General features: G+C 35.3%; 2 protein-coding genes across 2 annotated transcripts; both read left to right on the forward strand.

Moving 5' to 3' along the window:
• Positions 1-93: 93 nt before the first annotated feature.
• Positions 94-11,186, forward strand: LOC146478478 (uncharacterized; the record flags this gene model as incomplete). The annotated part of the gene is made up of 2 exons (XM_085111698.1): positions 94-1,697; positions 6,810-11,186. A coding segment is annotated over exon 2 (3,804 nt), but the record flags the coding sequence as incomplete, so codon positions are not given.
• A 9-nt stretch (positions 11,187-11,195) lies between these two features.
• Positions 11,196-15,137, forward strand: LOC146478479 (uncharacterized). The gene has a single exon (XM_085111699.1). It carries the CDS (start codon positions 11,196-11,198, stop codon positions 15,135-15,137), a length of 3,942 nt encoding a protein of 1,313 aa, XP_084967825.1.
• The last annotated feature ends 2,473 nt before the right edge of the window (positions 15,138-17,610 follow it).

Here is a 17,610-nt window from a genome sequence, read left to right on the forward strand (position 1 = left end):
CAGTTAGCGATTGGCGTTGAGTTCGAAACGTGTTCATTAGTCGTATTTAGCGATCCTTTTCGAGGAGGACATCAATTACTGCTTGAGGTAACTGCTTTAACGTAGACTCTGTTTGGTTGATATAGCTTGTAATAGCGGTATTCTGTACGAAATGACAAATAGGCGAAAAGTGTACAGCAGATCTCGGTTTATTCAGACTTAACGTTCACTCGTGTGATTCACGGCAAGGTTGGGGTTTGTAATTTATCTCAACTGACATTAATTGAAAGAGCGTCGATTTTTTTTAGACACTTCTGAGTTAAGACTGCGTTTAAGACTTCACCACTGATTTTTGGCTGACAAAGTTTCAACACCCTTCATCGTTTTGGACCATTTTATTCTCTGCGGTTTAAATTTGCTAGTGAAGCAATTTCCATTATTTAAACTCTTCGTATAATCAATTTGTAACTGGCGTTGGGTTCGAAAAGTATTCAGTAGTCGTATTGAGAAAGAAACTTTTCAAGAAGAACGTCAATTGCTGAAGCTGTTTCGTTGATGTATTAAATAATTACAAGCTTGTGGATAAATACTAGCTTGTAATAAATTAATAACGATGTCTCAGTCTACGAAATCACAAATGTGCCAAAAATCATATTCCTATAGGTTAATTTAGGTTTAACGTTTACGTCTGTGATTCGCAACAACTGCGGTTGTGGTTTGTAATTTATCTTAAAAGGCGACGATTAAGGAAGCTGTTATTCTTATACTTTTGTGTTAAGACTGCATTTGGTAGCATACCAAAGACTCAATTGTTCTTTCGGATGAAAGGAAGCTTCAAAAACGTTTATCATTTTTATTTTCGCGCTATATACGACTTAGACCCTGTTCACCGGAGCATTTGATTATCTCTTTGTTTTTCACCTTACAGCACTTTTCCCTCCTTTAATTGCTTATTCATTGGCAAATACAGTAAGTTCCTTATTAAATACATCTATGTATATACAACAAAAATGGGACGCTACAGCAGCAGAATGGCCATCTTTGCAATACTACGGTGTGTTGGAATGTTTCCTGAGGTATTACAAATATTGCTTTGCAAGTCAACGATCTGTCATGTCACTCATCGTCGTTCGCGTGATTATCAACATTGCCATTTTCTAAAAAAAAAATAAACAAGCTAACGTCATCACTCCCCTGGTCATCATGCAACGCGTTTTTCAAGCTTTAATACGATGGGCCTTGTCAGTTTATCCATAAACGCATCAAATATTGCTCGTGTCCCGACTGTATTAAGTTCTGTTCTTCAAACTTCTGATTTAAACAGCCTTGAGGCTCGAGTAACATTTTCACAACAAGTAGCGGTAGGAATAATGTGCGGGTCATTGCGCATTTTTGACCTCATGATTATTGTTTCGCGCTCGGCTATTTCGCGCGACGTCTCGACTATTCAGAAGGGGACTGCTTGTAGTCTATTATTTTTGTGAAAATAGACGCATACGTCAGAGAATAAACATTCTTAGGGGAACAAATTACTTTCATTTTCGATTGTCACCTGACGTCTCACAAACAGATACTTCAGACTAACTAATTCCTTTGTTTTCTGCGGTCATTTGTTCCTCAAGAAAGCTACCAACAGTAAGTATATGACGTTCGCCTCTAGTTGCGTTAGCTGTGATTTCATACAATAACAAAAGATGAAAATTTCGTCAAACAGACCGGTTTATTTGACGAAAACGTCGGTGGGTGAAACAACATAACGCTATCTTTATGACTCAAACTATTGCATGCACACATGGACAACGCCGATAGGATTTAATGAATTTGGATGATATACGTTATCTTTAGCCTGAGTGCCATGCTTTTTTCTTTCAGCTCAGATTGCTTCACGAGAATTTCCGTCCGGTATCTATGAAATTAATGTGATCTTACAATTACGATATCATTAGCAACTTTTGAAATTGGTTGAAAATTAACCTTTAAAAAGTCATAATTTTACTCAATAAACGATCCCTAGCAAGCTTAGTCAATATGAAATGCGATCTAATCTTTGCAAGCTTATGTGCACTCTGAAGGGATGATGTACGGTGTTTGGAGCGAAAAATCAATTATGTTATTGCCATGCTATGAAAACAAACTCGGTGCAAGGTTACGTTGTAATGGTGCAAACAATCTGGGTACAATGTTACTTTGTGATTGTACATGTGCTATCAATCTGGGTACAAGGTTACGCTGAAATGGTGCAATCAATCTGGGTACAAAGTTACGTTGAAATAATGCAATCTACGTTGATAAATCCGGCGAATAGCAAGTTAAGCGTTTTGTTAGATGGTAACAATTGCAGTTAGCGATTGGCGTTGAGTTCGAAACGTTTTCATTAGTCGTATTTAGAGATCTTTTACAAGGAGGATATCGATATTAATTACTGCTTGAGGTAACTGCTTTTACGCAGACTCTGTTTGGTTGATATAGCTTGTAATAGCGGTATTCTGTACGAAATGATAAATAGGCGAAAAGTGTGCTGCAGATCTCGGTTTATATATTCATAGTTTACGTTCACTCATGTGTTTCACGGCAAGGTTGTGGTTTGTAATAATCTCAACTGGCATTAATTGAAAAAGCATCAATTTTTTTATTTACTTCTGATTTGATGGTTTGTAATTTATCTTTAAAGGCGACGATTGAAGAAGCTGTCATTCTTATACTTTTGTGTTAAGACTGCATTTGGTAGCATACCAAAGACTTAATTGTTGTTTCGGGTGAAAGGAAGTTCCAACAACGTTCATCATTTTTCTTTTCACGCTGTACGCGATTTGGAACCCTCTTCACAGACAAGAGAGGATGAGCTACTTCTTCCTGTCTTGTCACAGGCTAATGTAATATATGAAACAAGAACCCGTTTAGTTAAATCTGCTCTATTGCAGCGTCTGTTAACTAATACTCAACCTCGGGTGTATATATAAGTAAAAAATTTGCAATAAATGCATTCTACATATATAAAAAAAATTTAGCCGAAAGCTTATTCCGTATACAATTAAAAGTAATTGTAATTATATTTATAATATATACAAACCCAAATTTAGCCGTTAATTAACGGCTAAATTTGTTCCATATAATATATCAGCCCCTCGATTTAGCCGTTAAACAACGGCTAAATTTGTTGCATATAATATACTTGACCCTCGATTTAGCCGTTAAACAACGGCTAAATTTGTTCCATATAATATATCAGCCCCTCGATTTAGCCGTAAATTAACGGCTAAATTTGTTGCATATAATATTCTTGACCCTCCATTTAGCCGTTAAACAACGGCTAAATTTGTTCCACATAATATATCAGCCCCTCGATTTAGCCGTAAATTAACGGCTAAATTTGTTGCATAGAATATATCAGACCCTCGATTTAGCCGTTAAACAACGGCTAAATTTGTTCCATATAATATATCAGCCCCTCGATTTAGCTGTAAATTAACGGCTAAATTTGTTGTATATAATATACTTGACCCTCGATTTAGCCTTTAAACAGCGGCTAAATTTGTTCCATATAATATATCAGCCCCTCGATTTAGCCGTAAATTAACGGCTAAATTTGTTGCATATAATATACTTGACCCTCCATTTAGCCGTTAAACAACGGCTAAATTTGTTCCACATAATATATCAGCCCCTCGATTTAGCCGTAAATTAACGGCTAAATTTGTTGCATAGAATATATCAGACCCTCGATTTAGCCGTTAAACAACGGCTAAATTTGTTCCATATAATATATCAGCCCCTCGATTTAGCTGTAAATTAACGGCTAAATTTGTTGTATATAAATATACTTGACCCTCGATTTAGCCGTTAAACAACGGCTAAATTTGTTCCATATAATATATCAGCCCCTCGATTTAGCCGTAAATTAACGGCTAAATTTGTTGCATATAATATACTTGACCCTCGATTTAGCCGTTAAACAACGGCTAAATTGGTTGCATATAATATATCAGACCCTCGATTTAGCCGTTAATTAATATTGGTAATTGAACTGAGTGGAGTGCAATTTGGTCTGAAATCATACGCGTGATTTCAAAATCAAACGAGCGCGCAGCGCAAGTTTGATTTGAAATCACAAGTATGATTTCAGACCAAAATTGCACGACACGAAGTTCAATTACCACTTAATTACATCCATTTTGAAATCACAGAGTATCATTGTCAATATTAATATTCTATTTGTGTTACTTCATTTCCATTTTGATGAGCTAAAGAAAGGATGCAATTTAGAGCAAAAAATGGTGCAATTTGGGAATAAATTGCACCATTTTGGACCAATCAGATTCCAAGGATCGCCAGTGATTTCAAAATGGATGTAATTAACGGCTAAATCGAGGGTCAAGTATATTATATGCAACAAATTTAGCCGTTAATTAACGGCTAAATCGAGGGTCTGATATATTATATGCAACAAATTAAGCCGTTGTTTAACGGCTAAATCGAGGGTCACATATATTATATGCAACAAACTTAGCCGTTAATTTACGGCTAAATCGAGGGTCATATATATTAAATGGAACAAATTTAGCCGTTAATTTACGGCTAAATTGAGGGTCTCATATATTATATGCAACAAATTTAGCCGTTAATTTACGGCTAAATCGAGGGTCATATATATTAAATCAGTGGAACAAATTTAGCCGTTAATTAACGGCTAAATCGAGGGTCTCATATATTATATGCAACCAATTTAGCCGTTAATTTACGGCTAAATCGAGGGTCTGATATATTATATGCAAGCAATTTAGCCGTTAATTAACGGCTAAATCGAGGTTTGTATATATTATAGTAACTGAGTAAGTTTATGGCTAATTTTTTTTTATATATGTAGAATGCCTTTGTTGCAAAATTCGCCGTTGTCTAAACTCCGCTCAACCTCTGTATTTGAATTTCATGACTTTACCCTCATGTGCAGCCGCTCTAATTATAACAATGCCCTACACATGGAAATGTGACTGCCTGCGTGATGCAACGTTTTCTATTATGTCGTAACGGGGAACTCATCTACCGTAACATCACTAGAAATCCCTATATGCTTTTTAAGGAAAAACAAGAGAGGCTGATGGGCAAAACTATTACGTCATGTTCTGTATTTTTAATTACATCGCGTGGTACGGAAAGTTACCTCGTGTATTTACGCCTTATGTGAAGTACATGTAATTGAGAAATCTTCGGTAGAGTTTCTTCTCGGCATATCGAACAAAGGATAATAACAGCGAAGTTTTACCCTTTTTTGAAATAATCATTGTCCCATTGATAATAAATACAACTGATACCTCTTTTTTAAACTGACAACCTTCAAGGCTCATGTTTCCTCATTGGAGTCGATTTTTTTGCGCGTACTTGCGTGTTTCCTCTTTACATACTGGCGCCTTTAAACCAAATAAGTTAAAACAGTGTTTGCAGGACGTCAAATCCCTGCAGGAAAAAGAAAGAAAAACGCTCTATAATCTCTCGACCTCACAGGGTGGAGGCCGTTAGGCGATAAATTGGTCCCTCTTATTGATTACTGGCGCCTTTCTCTAGTAATCCCCCTTTGATGAGGCCTGAAATTAAATAACCCCCTCTCCAGAGGCTTAGTAGAGTTTTTAAGTGAAACTGTTAAATAATCTCAATGGCACTGGTAGAAATGTTTTTCGCAATGCTTAAATTGTACGTTTGGACAAGTCGGCGAAGTAGCCGGAGGTCAGGTCTCTGGCGTATCGGTAATTACCTTATCATAAGCAACTTCCAGTATGATGTCACGTAAGATAATGAAAGGTCAGCAAGACAATGGTTGAGGTCACACTGGAGAAAGTTAACCATGGTAAACTCAAGTTTACCATGGTTAACGGCACCGCAAGTGTGACCCCCAATTTTCAGTTTACCATGGTAAACCTAACTCTGGTAAGTTGCCCTGACAACAGCGGCAAGAACAAAGTTGACTTGACCCCAGATAAGAATCTAGTTACCCAAAAAAATAGGTGGGTACATCTCTTGTCTATCTAAACCATGCTTATTTTGTTGACAGTTTGTCATCTTTTTGGACAAACGCAGTAATTACAATACATTTGTGGATTCATATTTTATAAACATGAAATTTATTTTCCCGCTCATTCGCGCGTGTGTTTGAGTTCCTTTCAACGAGCTGGCAAATGAAGTCGAATGTTTCCCCTGTTACCCTGAAATGGTCTTTCCAAAGGGCTCGAAGGAGCCGGTTATTATACATTTTCTCAAACCATCCCTGTGGTCGAGGGTAAACCCAGGCTTGCCTGCGCGCTCTTCTTTGTCTTTGCCGTCGACGGTTAATTAACGAAACCGCTGCACTTTCTTTGGTCCCAAGATCTAAATGGTTGTATGTAAGAAGGAAGTGAATTCTACGTGCTCGTCTAAGCAGCAGAATTAAAAGCAAAATGGGAACAATTGAAAATGCAACTCTCTCTTGTTGATCCATAATTTTATTACGCGCTAAGTCACAGTTCAGTAACTTACCGCCGATATGAACTCACGCGACATGTCAACATTTAGTGTACTCGTCACGTATAAGTTTACTGATCATGCGAAAAAGTGTACATGGAAAGCGTCAAATCTATTTTTTATGACTTTGACAGGTTTACTACGGTAACTAGGTGGTTGCGCAATTTACCTTGGTAAAGCAATTTTTACCATGGTAAAGCCTCTAGTGTGACCTCAGCCATTAATGACTTGCTCATATACTGTATTTTGTTTTATTTTAGTAATATAATTCTGATTAGTTTTCAGCAGTTATTTTTTCTTTCAATTTTAACAGATTGTCTTTTTTTGGTTTTGTTTTGCAGGTGTAAGTCGTTAAGGTTGAATTTCTTCCTGAGAGTGAAACCAACTGATTGTTAGCAAAGAAGGCCTACAAAACGTAGCACCTACATAGTGGTGGACTGTTTGTTACAAGAGCATCCAGTGGCAGAAAACGTAGCGACCACAAAGCGTAGGAGTCAACTGGTTGTCATAACAGAACCCCCAGCGCAGCAGTCAGCTGATTGTCAAAACAGAAAACCCAACAACCCATCGTAGCAGCCGCTCGGTTGTTACAACACCCATCGTAGCAGCCACTTGGTTGTTACAACAGAACACCCATCGTAGCAACTACTCGGTTGCTACACCCATCGTAGCAGCCACCTGGTTGTTACAACAATAAGTAGCAGCCACTTGGTTGTTACAATTGTTACACATTATACACAATTGTTACACAGAAAATAACAGATATTCAAAGCTATACAAACCTTGCAAACCTTGGAAAACAAAGAGTGTGACATAAAACAGAGAGTGCGATATTGAAACAAAAGAGACAGTGAATTACACAATAAAGAACTGTGAAGAAGAGTCGGACAAAAATAGTTACAGAGTATTTAACAATGCTTGACATGAATAAAAAAGTGAAAAACGGTACTTGTAGGTCACTTTTTGCATTGTTTATTAATAATATTAAAAGGGATACTAAAAGAAGACGACATCATTATCGAGAACCCAGTAGAATCCCATTAAGAGCTCTAAAGAAGGGTTTAAAAAGGAGAAACAGAATATTTCTTAGAAAGTATGTTTTAAAAACTGTCCCAAAATCGTCTTTTCTTTATCAAATTATCAAAGTAGCTTCATTACGAAAAACAGTACTTTGTAACAGCAGGAAAGCTATGGAAAACTGCACAAGCAAATATCTTGCATCGAAAAAAGAAAGGACTTATAAAAATGTTAATCATGAAATGACACATGTCAGTATAAAGGAATCTGGCGATATAGAGACCAATCCTTATCCTCGTGTCATTGCTTTACGTGGACTCTTCGATCCTTGCGTTATTTCAAACAAAGAAGCACATATTATAAATGGGAATATATTCATCAGTAAAGCAACAAATTCCAAGACCTCTTCCATCAGTGAACTGTCACAACAGGGAACAAATGCTAGAAGACATTTCATAAATTATTGCCTTACTCATTCAGGCAAGTTTTCATGTGCAGTAGATTGTTTTCTTGAACTTAGCGTTGCTATTTTTAAAGATTCTCTGAGAGATATCGAACGTAATGAGTTTTTTCAAACTTTATTTGACGCATGTCTACAGTTAGAAAACCATGATGTACAAACAGAAATGGCAGTAGTTCGAGAACCTGTTTGGGTTTACTTAAGACAACATTGCAACTCATTTACCGCAATGTCTGCAGATGCTGTATTTAGTGACATATTTAGGTTGGATACAGTTGGTATGATGACGGAGGAATTAAAATCCCTTTTTCTTATACAACAAAGTAATCAGTCAGTTTGTTCATCGTGTAACAATGCAATTATAAAAAACACAGCTATATTTGTACTTTACATAAATTCTCCGAACTTGCTTCACAATGGCTTAGAGAATTATGTTTCTGAGGCTATATTACCAAATAGCAGTGCACTCTACTGTGATTTGTGTCAAGAGCATTCTGGGGATCTTTCAATGCTACAACATTTTGTTATACTTCCACGATTTTTAACTATGGAACTGTCATCCAATTATATTAATCAAATATTTTTTCCTTTGACTATGGATGTACTTGGTCAAAATTATGTACTTAAAGGCATGGTTCGATGTCTAAGTTCTCATTTTACAGTTGCTATAAAAGATGATGCTCGTTGGATATATGTAGATGATATGTGTGTTTCAGTTAGAATTTACACTTCTTTTCAGCACCTCTTGAGTAGCCATTCTAACGGTTGGTTTTTTGCTATATATGAAAAGTCTTTAATAAGGGATAATAATGGTATACAAAAAAATGCAGTGGCGTGCAAAACTGTGCAGCAAAGTTGTAATAACGTTTTTGTTGGCACTTTACCGAAAGATGTACCTATTATTAAAACTACAAATAATGAAACTATAACGAAGAGTTCTGCCATAGCTCTGTATGCAATTTGTTTTTCTGTTATTAAACCTTGTAGTTATTGGAAGTCTGATACATTAGATGCTCTTGTTGAATATGGAAGTGCTTTCTTTACTGAGACTATTAAAAATCAGACAAGTTCCAGTGAACTACCACAGAATGTTAATATATACGGTGCCAATATTAATGTAAAGGTTGTTACGAGTAATAAAGGAATTCTTGTGTGTAATTCATTTTTTAGTAAATTAGCCCTTGAGAGGTTGATGTTGCAAAATGGAACTAAGAGTTCAGGATTTTTACTTCAGTTTCCCAGCCTATGTTTAAGTTGCGTTTTTCACAAAACCAGCAAAAATGTAACATTTTACTTAATTTCTTTGAATAAAATTCAAGGACTTGGTGTACACAGAATAAGTGATAAAAATCACTTAGTAGAAAGGGTCTGTCAAAGTGTGACAAATACTGCAAAGTCTAATGAAATACAGTATTTCTTTCAGAGTGTATTGTGCACTTGTGAGTTAAATAAAGGTGAAAAACAAAAGATTATGAAATGCCACAAATCTGCTAAGTGCAAAAAAAAAATTGCAATTAAAAGGAGAAAGTCTTATTCTCAATTTGAACCTGCAAGGAAAAAAATCTGCTTAGATAAGCGCCGTGAGTGTTACAATAATGAAAAGCAAAAAGTTCTGATTGCACGCACTGAAAAATATAAATCTATGGATCCCAATGAAAAACAAAATATGCTCACTCACCGTGCAGAGAAATATAAATCTATGGATGCTCATGAGAAAGAACAACTCTTAGCTAAAACAAGAGAAACTTATCACAACATGAAAAGCGAAGAAAAAGAAAAATGGCTTGAAAAGATCAGGAGAGTGGCTAGGAATACAGAGGAAAGAAAAGCTATCTCAGACAATGACTTGGACTTCTGTATTGCATCTTTCCAAAAAGCAGTAAGAGAAGGGCCTTATTACATATGTTCTGTGTGTAATAGAACTCTTTATAGGAAAACAGTAATAGAATTAAAGAAAATTAAATATGTCAAACAGCATCTTTTCACAGGAAAAATGTCTTTTGATAAGAAAGAATATATCTGTAAAACATGTCACTCTAAATTGTTAAAAGAACAAGTTCCCTGTCAAGCTGTTTATAACAAATTAATGGTTGATGAAACCCCCCCAGAACTAGAATGTCTAGAAAAACTTGAGCAGATTCTTATATCTCAACGCATTGTCTTTGAAAAAATAGTAATTATGCCCAAAGGTCAACAAAGGAAAATTAAAGGAGCCATCTGTAATGTGCCTGTAGAATGTGATCATACCTGTAATGTCTTGCCTAGACCTCCTGAAAGCTCAGGAATAATTATGTTAAAACTTAAAAGAAAGCTTGATTTTAGAGGCCATGTTTATTTTCAAGCTGTACGACCTGCAGTTATACTCAATGCGCTAAATTGGCTCAGAATAAACAATCCTTTATATAGTTGTATAACAGTTAATATTGAAAACATTGACATAAATCTGAGAGAAATACAGTTACGAGCTAATTCAGACAGTGCCGATGGTGAAGAGTCTCCAATTATTCAGGTATCTTGTGAACAGAAAGCAACAAATGATCAAAGTGAGGAGGAAAGAAATGATCCTTTGAATGAATTTAGAGCAGCAACTTCTGAAACGTGTTTACAGTCAGTGCTACCAGATTATCCTGTAAATGTGGACAAAAATACCAGATTAAAGTCTCATGGAAATGAAATTTTTAATATTGCACCAGGTGAAAATAAACATCCAGTTTCATTCATGACTGATAAAAATTGTGAAGAATTAGCATTTCCAGTATTATTTCCAAAGGGCAGATTTGGCTATACTGTAGAGAGAGCGGTCAATCTGTCACCTACAAAATACTTCAATGCCCGTCTTTTACATTATAGTGGTAAGTTTGCAATGAATCCTGAATATTTGTTTTTTGCGCAGTTCATCATAGAACAAAAAAAAGTTTCAGATAGTATTGCTATTGCTCTGACAAAAGTTCATGGACAGTCTCTGACTGCATCTCATTTAAGATCTAATGTGCAAAATTTTCAAAATCTTATCTTTCAAGACCAGGCTTACTTGTTTTTAAGGCAAATTCCAGGTACACCACCATACTGGCAAAAATTTATGTTTGAAGTTATAGCGATGGTAAAACAACTTGGAATTCCAACATGGTTCATGACATTGTCTTGTGCTGACCTTCGATGGCCTGAGTTGTTTCAAATTATTGGGAAAATACAAGGACTTAATTTAACTGATGAAGAAATTGAAGGATTGTCTTACAATGAGAGGTGCTCTATGCTTAATTCTAATCCTGTTGTTTTTGCTAAGCATTTTCAGTATAGAGTAGAGACATTTTTTACTGAAGTGTTATTGAGCAAAGCAAATCCTATTGGTAAAATAGTTTATTATGCTTTACGTATTGAATTTCAAATGAGAGGATCACCTCATTTACATGCACTAATATGGACAAGTGATTGCCCAAAGTTAACAAATGAAACAAAAGAAGATTACATAAAATATATAGACAATCATGTTCAAGCATACTTGCCAGATAAACAAAAAGATTCTCAATTATTTACCTTAGTTCAGACTTATCAGAAGCACAATCACTCAAAGAGTTGTAGAAAATATACTAATGTTCCATGCAGATTTAATTTTGGACAATTTTTCACAAAGAGAACAGTAGTAGCAGAACCACTTTCTGAAAAGTTAGATGAAGAGTTGAAAAGAGACATTTTAACAAGAAGAAATGAAATTCTTTGCTTAGTAAAAGAAGAAATAAATAAAATCTTGAACCCAAATAAACCACAGTATAATCCTAAGACAACGGAAGAAAAACTGTTGAGTTCATTAGGTGTTACAGAAGAACAATATTACTGGGCCTTGTCTATATCTGGTGATTCTGATTTTGATCTGCATCTTAAACGACCGCTTGATAGCTGTTTTATCAATAATTATTTTGTTGCTGGAATAAAAGGTTTTAGGGCTAATGTTGACTTACAACCTGTTTTTAACCATTACAAATGTATAACTTATGTTTGCTCATACTTCACAAAGGATGAAACAGAATGTTCACAGGCTATTGCCAATGCAGCAAAAGAAGCAAAGACTTCAAATTTAGCCATTAAAGACAGTTTGAGAAAAATAGGAGCGGCTTTTCTTTCTACTAGAGAAGTGAGTTCACAAGAATGTGTATATAGATGTATGCCTGAACTGTGGTTGAGAAAAGTTTTCCCTAAAACAGTTTTTGTGAGTACAGATTTACCTGACAATAGAATTCGAGTTGCAAAGAGCAAAATAGAACTTGATGAGTTACATGAAGATAGTACAGATATTTACAAATCCAATATAATAGAACGCTATAGCATCAGACCTAACAAAAATCCAATTATTGATAACTTATGTCTAGCTGAATTTGCTGCATATTATTACAAAGAATACAAAAATGATTGTGTAACAAGCGATGCACAACCTGAAATTCTTACAGATGATGTTATAGAATCACATGTTCAATTTAATACAAATGCAGATGTCATTAACTATTTACCATCCAAAATAAGATTAATAAACACAAACGAAGTTATGAAATGTAGAAAAACTAAGGCTGTATTACGGTATCATAGACCCAACAAAGTAAAAGAACCCGAAAAGTACTTTCACCACTTACTTATGCTGTACTATCCATGGCGTAATGAAGATAGTCTTATTGGCAATGAACAAACATACGCATCAAGATTTTATGAGCCGAAAGTGCAAGCTATTGTTGAACAAAAAAGAACAATATTTGAACCTGAAGCAGATGCTATAACAGAAGCATTAGAAGCCCTAAGAAATAGTGAAGTTAATAATTTTAGCCATTCCTTTGATTCTTTCAATGATCAAGAAAATGAAGACTTGCAATTAGATATGCAAAGTAATGTTGAAATTGATGACGAATCATTTAATGAACAAATTATTTCACATCTTTCTTCCAATTCTAATGGTGATAAAGTGTCTACAAATGCAACAATTACAAGTTATGTTCAACCAAGGGAAATTTCTGATGATCTATTACGTGAACATATAAGGTCGTTAAACGAGAAACAGCGTATTGCGTATGATAGTGTGCTACGCTGGTGTAGAAACAAAGTTAAAAATCTTCGTTCTTTAAAACCTTACGACATTAACCCAATATATCTTTTTATGACTGGAGGTGCTGGCTCAGGGAAAAGTCATGTAATAAATACAATATATCAGACAGCAATTAAAACATTTAGACAGACAACAAGCAATCCTGATCTGCCAACAGTACTGTTAATGGCACCCACTGGTGTTTCTGCAATACACATAGGCGGAACAACTATACATTCAGCGTTGGCTATCCCTAAAGAAACCGGTGACAATCTTCCAGCAATGTCTGACCAAAAGAAAACACAAATGAGACTTACACTGTCGGAATTAAAGCTTATTATAATAGATGAAATTTCTATGGTTTCTAACATTACTCTTCTTCATATACATCAAAGGCTAAAGGACATTTTTGGATCATCCAACTCTAAACTATTTGCCGGTATAAGTATTATAGCTGTAGGAGATTTGTATCAACTACCACCTATACGGAGGAAACCTATTTTTGAAAAATTCAACAATGAGTGTTTCAATTTATGTCATCCATGGCATGTCTTCACGATGATAGAATTGACTGACATTATGAGGCAGAAAAATGATCGGCAGTTCGCCGAAATTTTAAACAGATTTAGAACAGCTTCACAAACTGAAGAGGATCTTAATTGTATTAATTCTCGAGTATTAGTCCCATCAACAAACAATTACCCCTTGAATGCACTTCACATCTGGGCAGAAAATGATCCTGTTAATGAACATAACAACAAACAACTTTTACAATTATCTACACCTTTGTTTGTACTTAGAGCAACAGACCAGTATCCATCAAATGTTACAAAACAAGATATTGACAAAGTATTATCAAGAGGGAGATCTGAAACTGGAGGGCTTGAAGTTGAAGTGAAGATTAAAGAAGGTGCTAGAGTAATGCTTACTACAAATATTAATATTGCAGATAGACTTATAAATGGACAAATGGGAACTGTTGTTAAGATTCATGTCAATAAAAAAACACAAAAGCCAACTGTGGTTTATATAAAATTTGATGATAATGAAGCAGGAAGAACTTTAATACAAAACAGTAGTAGTATATTTGCTAGAGAAAATGCTGTTGTTCCTATTGAACAAGTATTATCAAAAATAAAAGTTCGACCAGGTAAACCATCGTCTCCAGAAGTACAGAGAATTCAATTTCCTATAAGTCTAGCTTGGGCATGTACAATTCATAAAGTCCAGGGTTTAACACTGCGAAATGTTGTTATAAGTTTCCATTTGAACAAACAAAGATCTTTTAACTATGGACAAGTATATGTTGCGTTAAGCAGGTCAACTTCACTTCAAGGACTTCATATTTTAGGAGAAATCAATACTAAACACATAAAAGCAGATCCTAGAGTACATAATGAATATGATAGATTAAGAAGTTTCAAGTTAGTAGATTTAAAAGACATTACACATTCAAATAAACGAAAGATAGACGATAACAATTTAGTTGTAACATTATGCCTTTTAAATATACGCTCTCTAAGAAAACATAGTTCTGATGTTAAATGTGATGTAAATCTTTTGAAAAATGATCTTATAGCATTTACTGAGACTCAACTTTTACCTAATGATAACGATTCAGATATTATAGATAATTTATCTCCCTTTTCCTTATATAGGTATGATCATAATTCAGATAAATACTCAAGTTTAGCCATATGCATCAAAAAAAAATTTCATGTTACAAATCAAGAATACTACCCAACTTTAAATGCTGTTAGGTTTATGTTCACATTTAACAACCATAGATCACACGTAAATATTTCTCTCCTTTTAATTTATCGTAAAAATAACTCAAACATACTTGACCTTATTAATGGTATTGACTATTTAGTTAGAAGCAATCCTATCGATATAATCTTAGGAGATTTCAATATTAACTATTTTAGCAGCAACGACATGGAAGTACTCTCATCATTAATGCAGTCTTTGGATTATTTACAAATTGTAGCGATGCCTACATTTATTTCAGGTAGTTTACTAGACCATGTTTACATCAGACAAGCAAATAAACTTAATATCGATAGTTCAGTAATCAATGTGTACTACTCTGATCATGATGCAATAAAAATCACAATACGAATTTAAACTTCGCATTTACCGTTTCGTATTTGATAAATAATAGACTTCGTATCTGCAATACAGAAAATAATTCGTTAAATCAAAAAAGAATGTTAAAAACTTTGATATAATTTGATCTGATGAGACACAGAAAGGAGCCCGTCCATCCTTCCTAGCCGAGTGCCGATGTATTGTCATCAATGCATTCATGGATTCTGTTATCAAGTAAGTAGGATACAAAAAGGCTTTTTACTTTTTCTATATCAACGTTCGACTCCTTACTGTGATGTTTTGTTGAGCTCTAGAAGTTGATTGATTTGATTAATGCGTCGATGGATTGTATTATCAATTATGCAGAATACAAGTAGATTTTCTAATAAATTAATTTGTAAATGAACGAAATAGATCCGCTTTATGATTCCAGCCATTATTCTTTTCAGTCACTAGCGCAAGATATAATGAGTAGATGCTCAAGTATAAACTTCCTGAATAAATGTAATATAAAGATCCGGTACTTAGACGACGAACATAACTCATGGATCAATCTACCCAACAACAACAAACGAGGCTTCAGGAATTTTGGAAGACCACAAGAACTGCTTCAGAAAGGGAATTTTTAAACAATTAAATTGAGGACAATTCAAGCTAGCCCTTCCCGAGGGGGTGCTTCAAGTACCAATGTTCGGTTTGGCGCAAGAACTCCTTCGCGCTGTCGCCTATTGAAAAAGGCACAGGCGACAGTTTCAAGTTTGGAAACAATTCTGCAAACCTGAAGTATCTCAGTGAAGCATAGTGTCCAGTGACTGACAATGGAATGAAATACATTGGGAAGCACTGTGTTAAGTTAAACTACTTGAATATCAAAGGCTACAAAGCTGTACGAGATGTCGGCATAACTCACATCGTTCAAAACTGCTTCAAACTGATATTTCTTGATATGGGGAAGTGTAACATCATAGATTATGATATTGATGGTATGCATATTATCAGCATTCATTGGCCTCCGTTGAAGAAACTCATTATACGAAGATGTGAACATATGACAGCTACAGGAATCAAGACTATTGCTGCACAATGCTGTAGTTCCCGGTAGTACTTACAAGTGCAAGAAATCTTAGAAAACTATAGATGAAGAAAAAATATTACTGTATTCAAAAGTATGTGCACATGGATAAAGCATTTGTTCAGTCTGTTTTTTTTTTTTTTTTGCTTGGTTTGTAGAGTAACTTGCAGCTCCAATACAGTGAGTTGTGCTATCTTCTTGATAACTACGGCGTGAAGAGGAAATTAAACTATGTAGTACATCGTCACGTACCTGGAACTGACAAGGAGCAAGCGACCATATCGTTTTAATGTTTTAGATTCAAATGTACTGTTTACAGAAAGAAAATTAACCTTTTGAAGGGGTAAATCGAAAGGATAAGTTCCAAGAACTACTCGACAGTTTAAATGATAGAAAATGGACAGCTCGCGGTATTGACTGCGGACCAGATTGTGCTTCGCAGTGCGAAGAGCCAGGAAACCTGCGCTGCAGACTTCGTCGAACTGATGCCTAAACTTTATTGGAAATCCACTCCATAAAAAAATTCAAAGTCTTATTGTCAATTTCTACTTAAAGTTTACGTGTTCATTAAGTAAAGCTTTTTGTCTTCAACAATAATATTATCTTCTGTCTTCTGAGTCAGATAGTGTAATCTGCCCCGGGTCATGACGTTTTCCGAAAGCAATTACCGTTATGATCTCAGGATAGCTGTGAAGCGTACAATGGAAATAAATCAGGAATAGCATCACGCGTAAATGCCAGTATAGGCATCTTGTTTTTTTTTTTTTCTTTTTTTTTTTTTTCTTCCTCGTAGCTACAAATCGGTACATTAATTTATTCATTAAACTCACCCCTCTCCTACTCGGGATGTATTGTTCTGATTGTCTTCAACAGAAGCAGGCCAATCAAAATCCATTCTTGTCGCTTATATCGCGAGGGAGGAGACCCACTCACCCTTACCTGTGTGACGTCAATGCATCATTTGATCTATTTATTAAAGACGGATTAACTCGCGCCATATTGTTTTAACATGTTCTGGACTCAAGTGTGCCGTTTTCAAAGGGAAATTTCACCATTTTGAAGCGGTAAATCGAAAGAATAACTTCTAAGAAGCACCCGACACGTAAAACGGTGGAAATTGGTGAGTTCTTAGTGAAGGAATCGTGCTTTGTTTGACAGTCTTAGACCACGACGCGAGACTGAAAAGAGGTCATTGAGAAGCTTACGTTATCGTAATGGAATTTGACAAATTTCCGCTGATAGTCTGAGTCGCGTAACACACGGAAAACAACGTAACGCGATCGTCGTGACTCAAACTATTCCATTAGCAAGGATAGTTTTATCAATCGGCGAAGCATACAGTTGGAATTTCCTACTCGGGATGTATTGTTCTGATTGTCTTTAACAAAGGCAGGCCAATCAAAATCCATTCTTATCGCTAGGGAGGGGACCCACTCA

The sequence above is a fragment of the Pavona decussata genome, unplaced genomic scaffold, assembly GCF_977016875.1.
Source record: "Pavona decussata unplaced genomic scaffold, jaPavDecu1.1 SCAFFOLD_64, whole genome shotgun sequence".
NCBI lineage: Eukaryota > Metazoa > Cnidaria > Anthozoa > Scleractinia > Agariciidae > Pavona > Pavona decussata.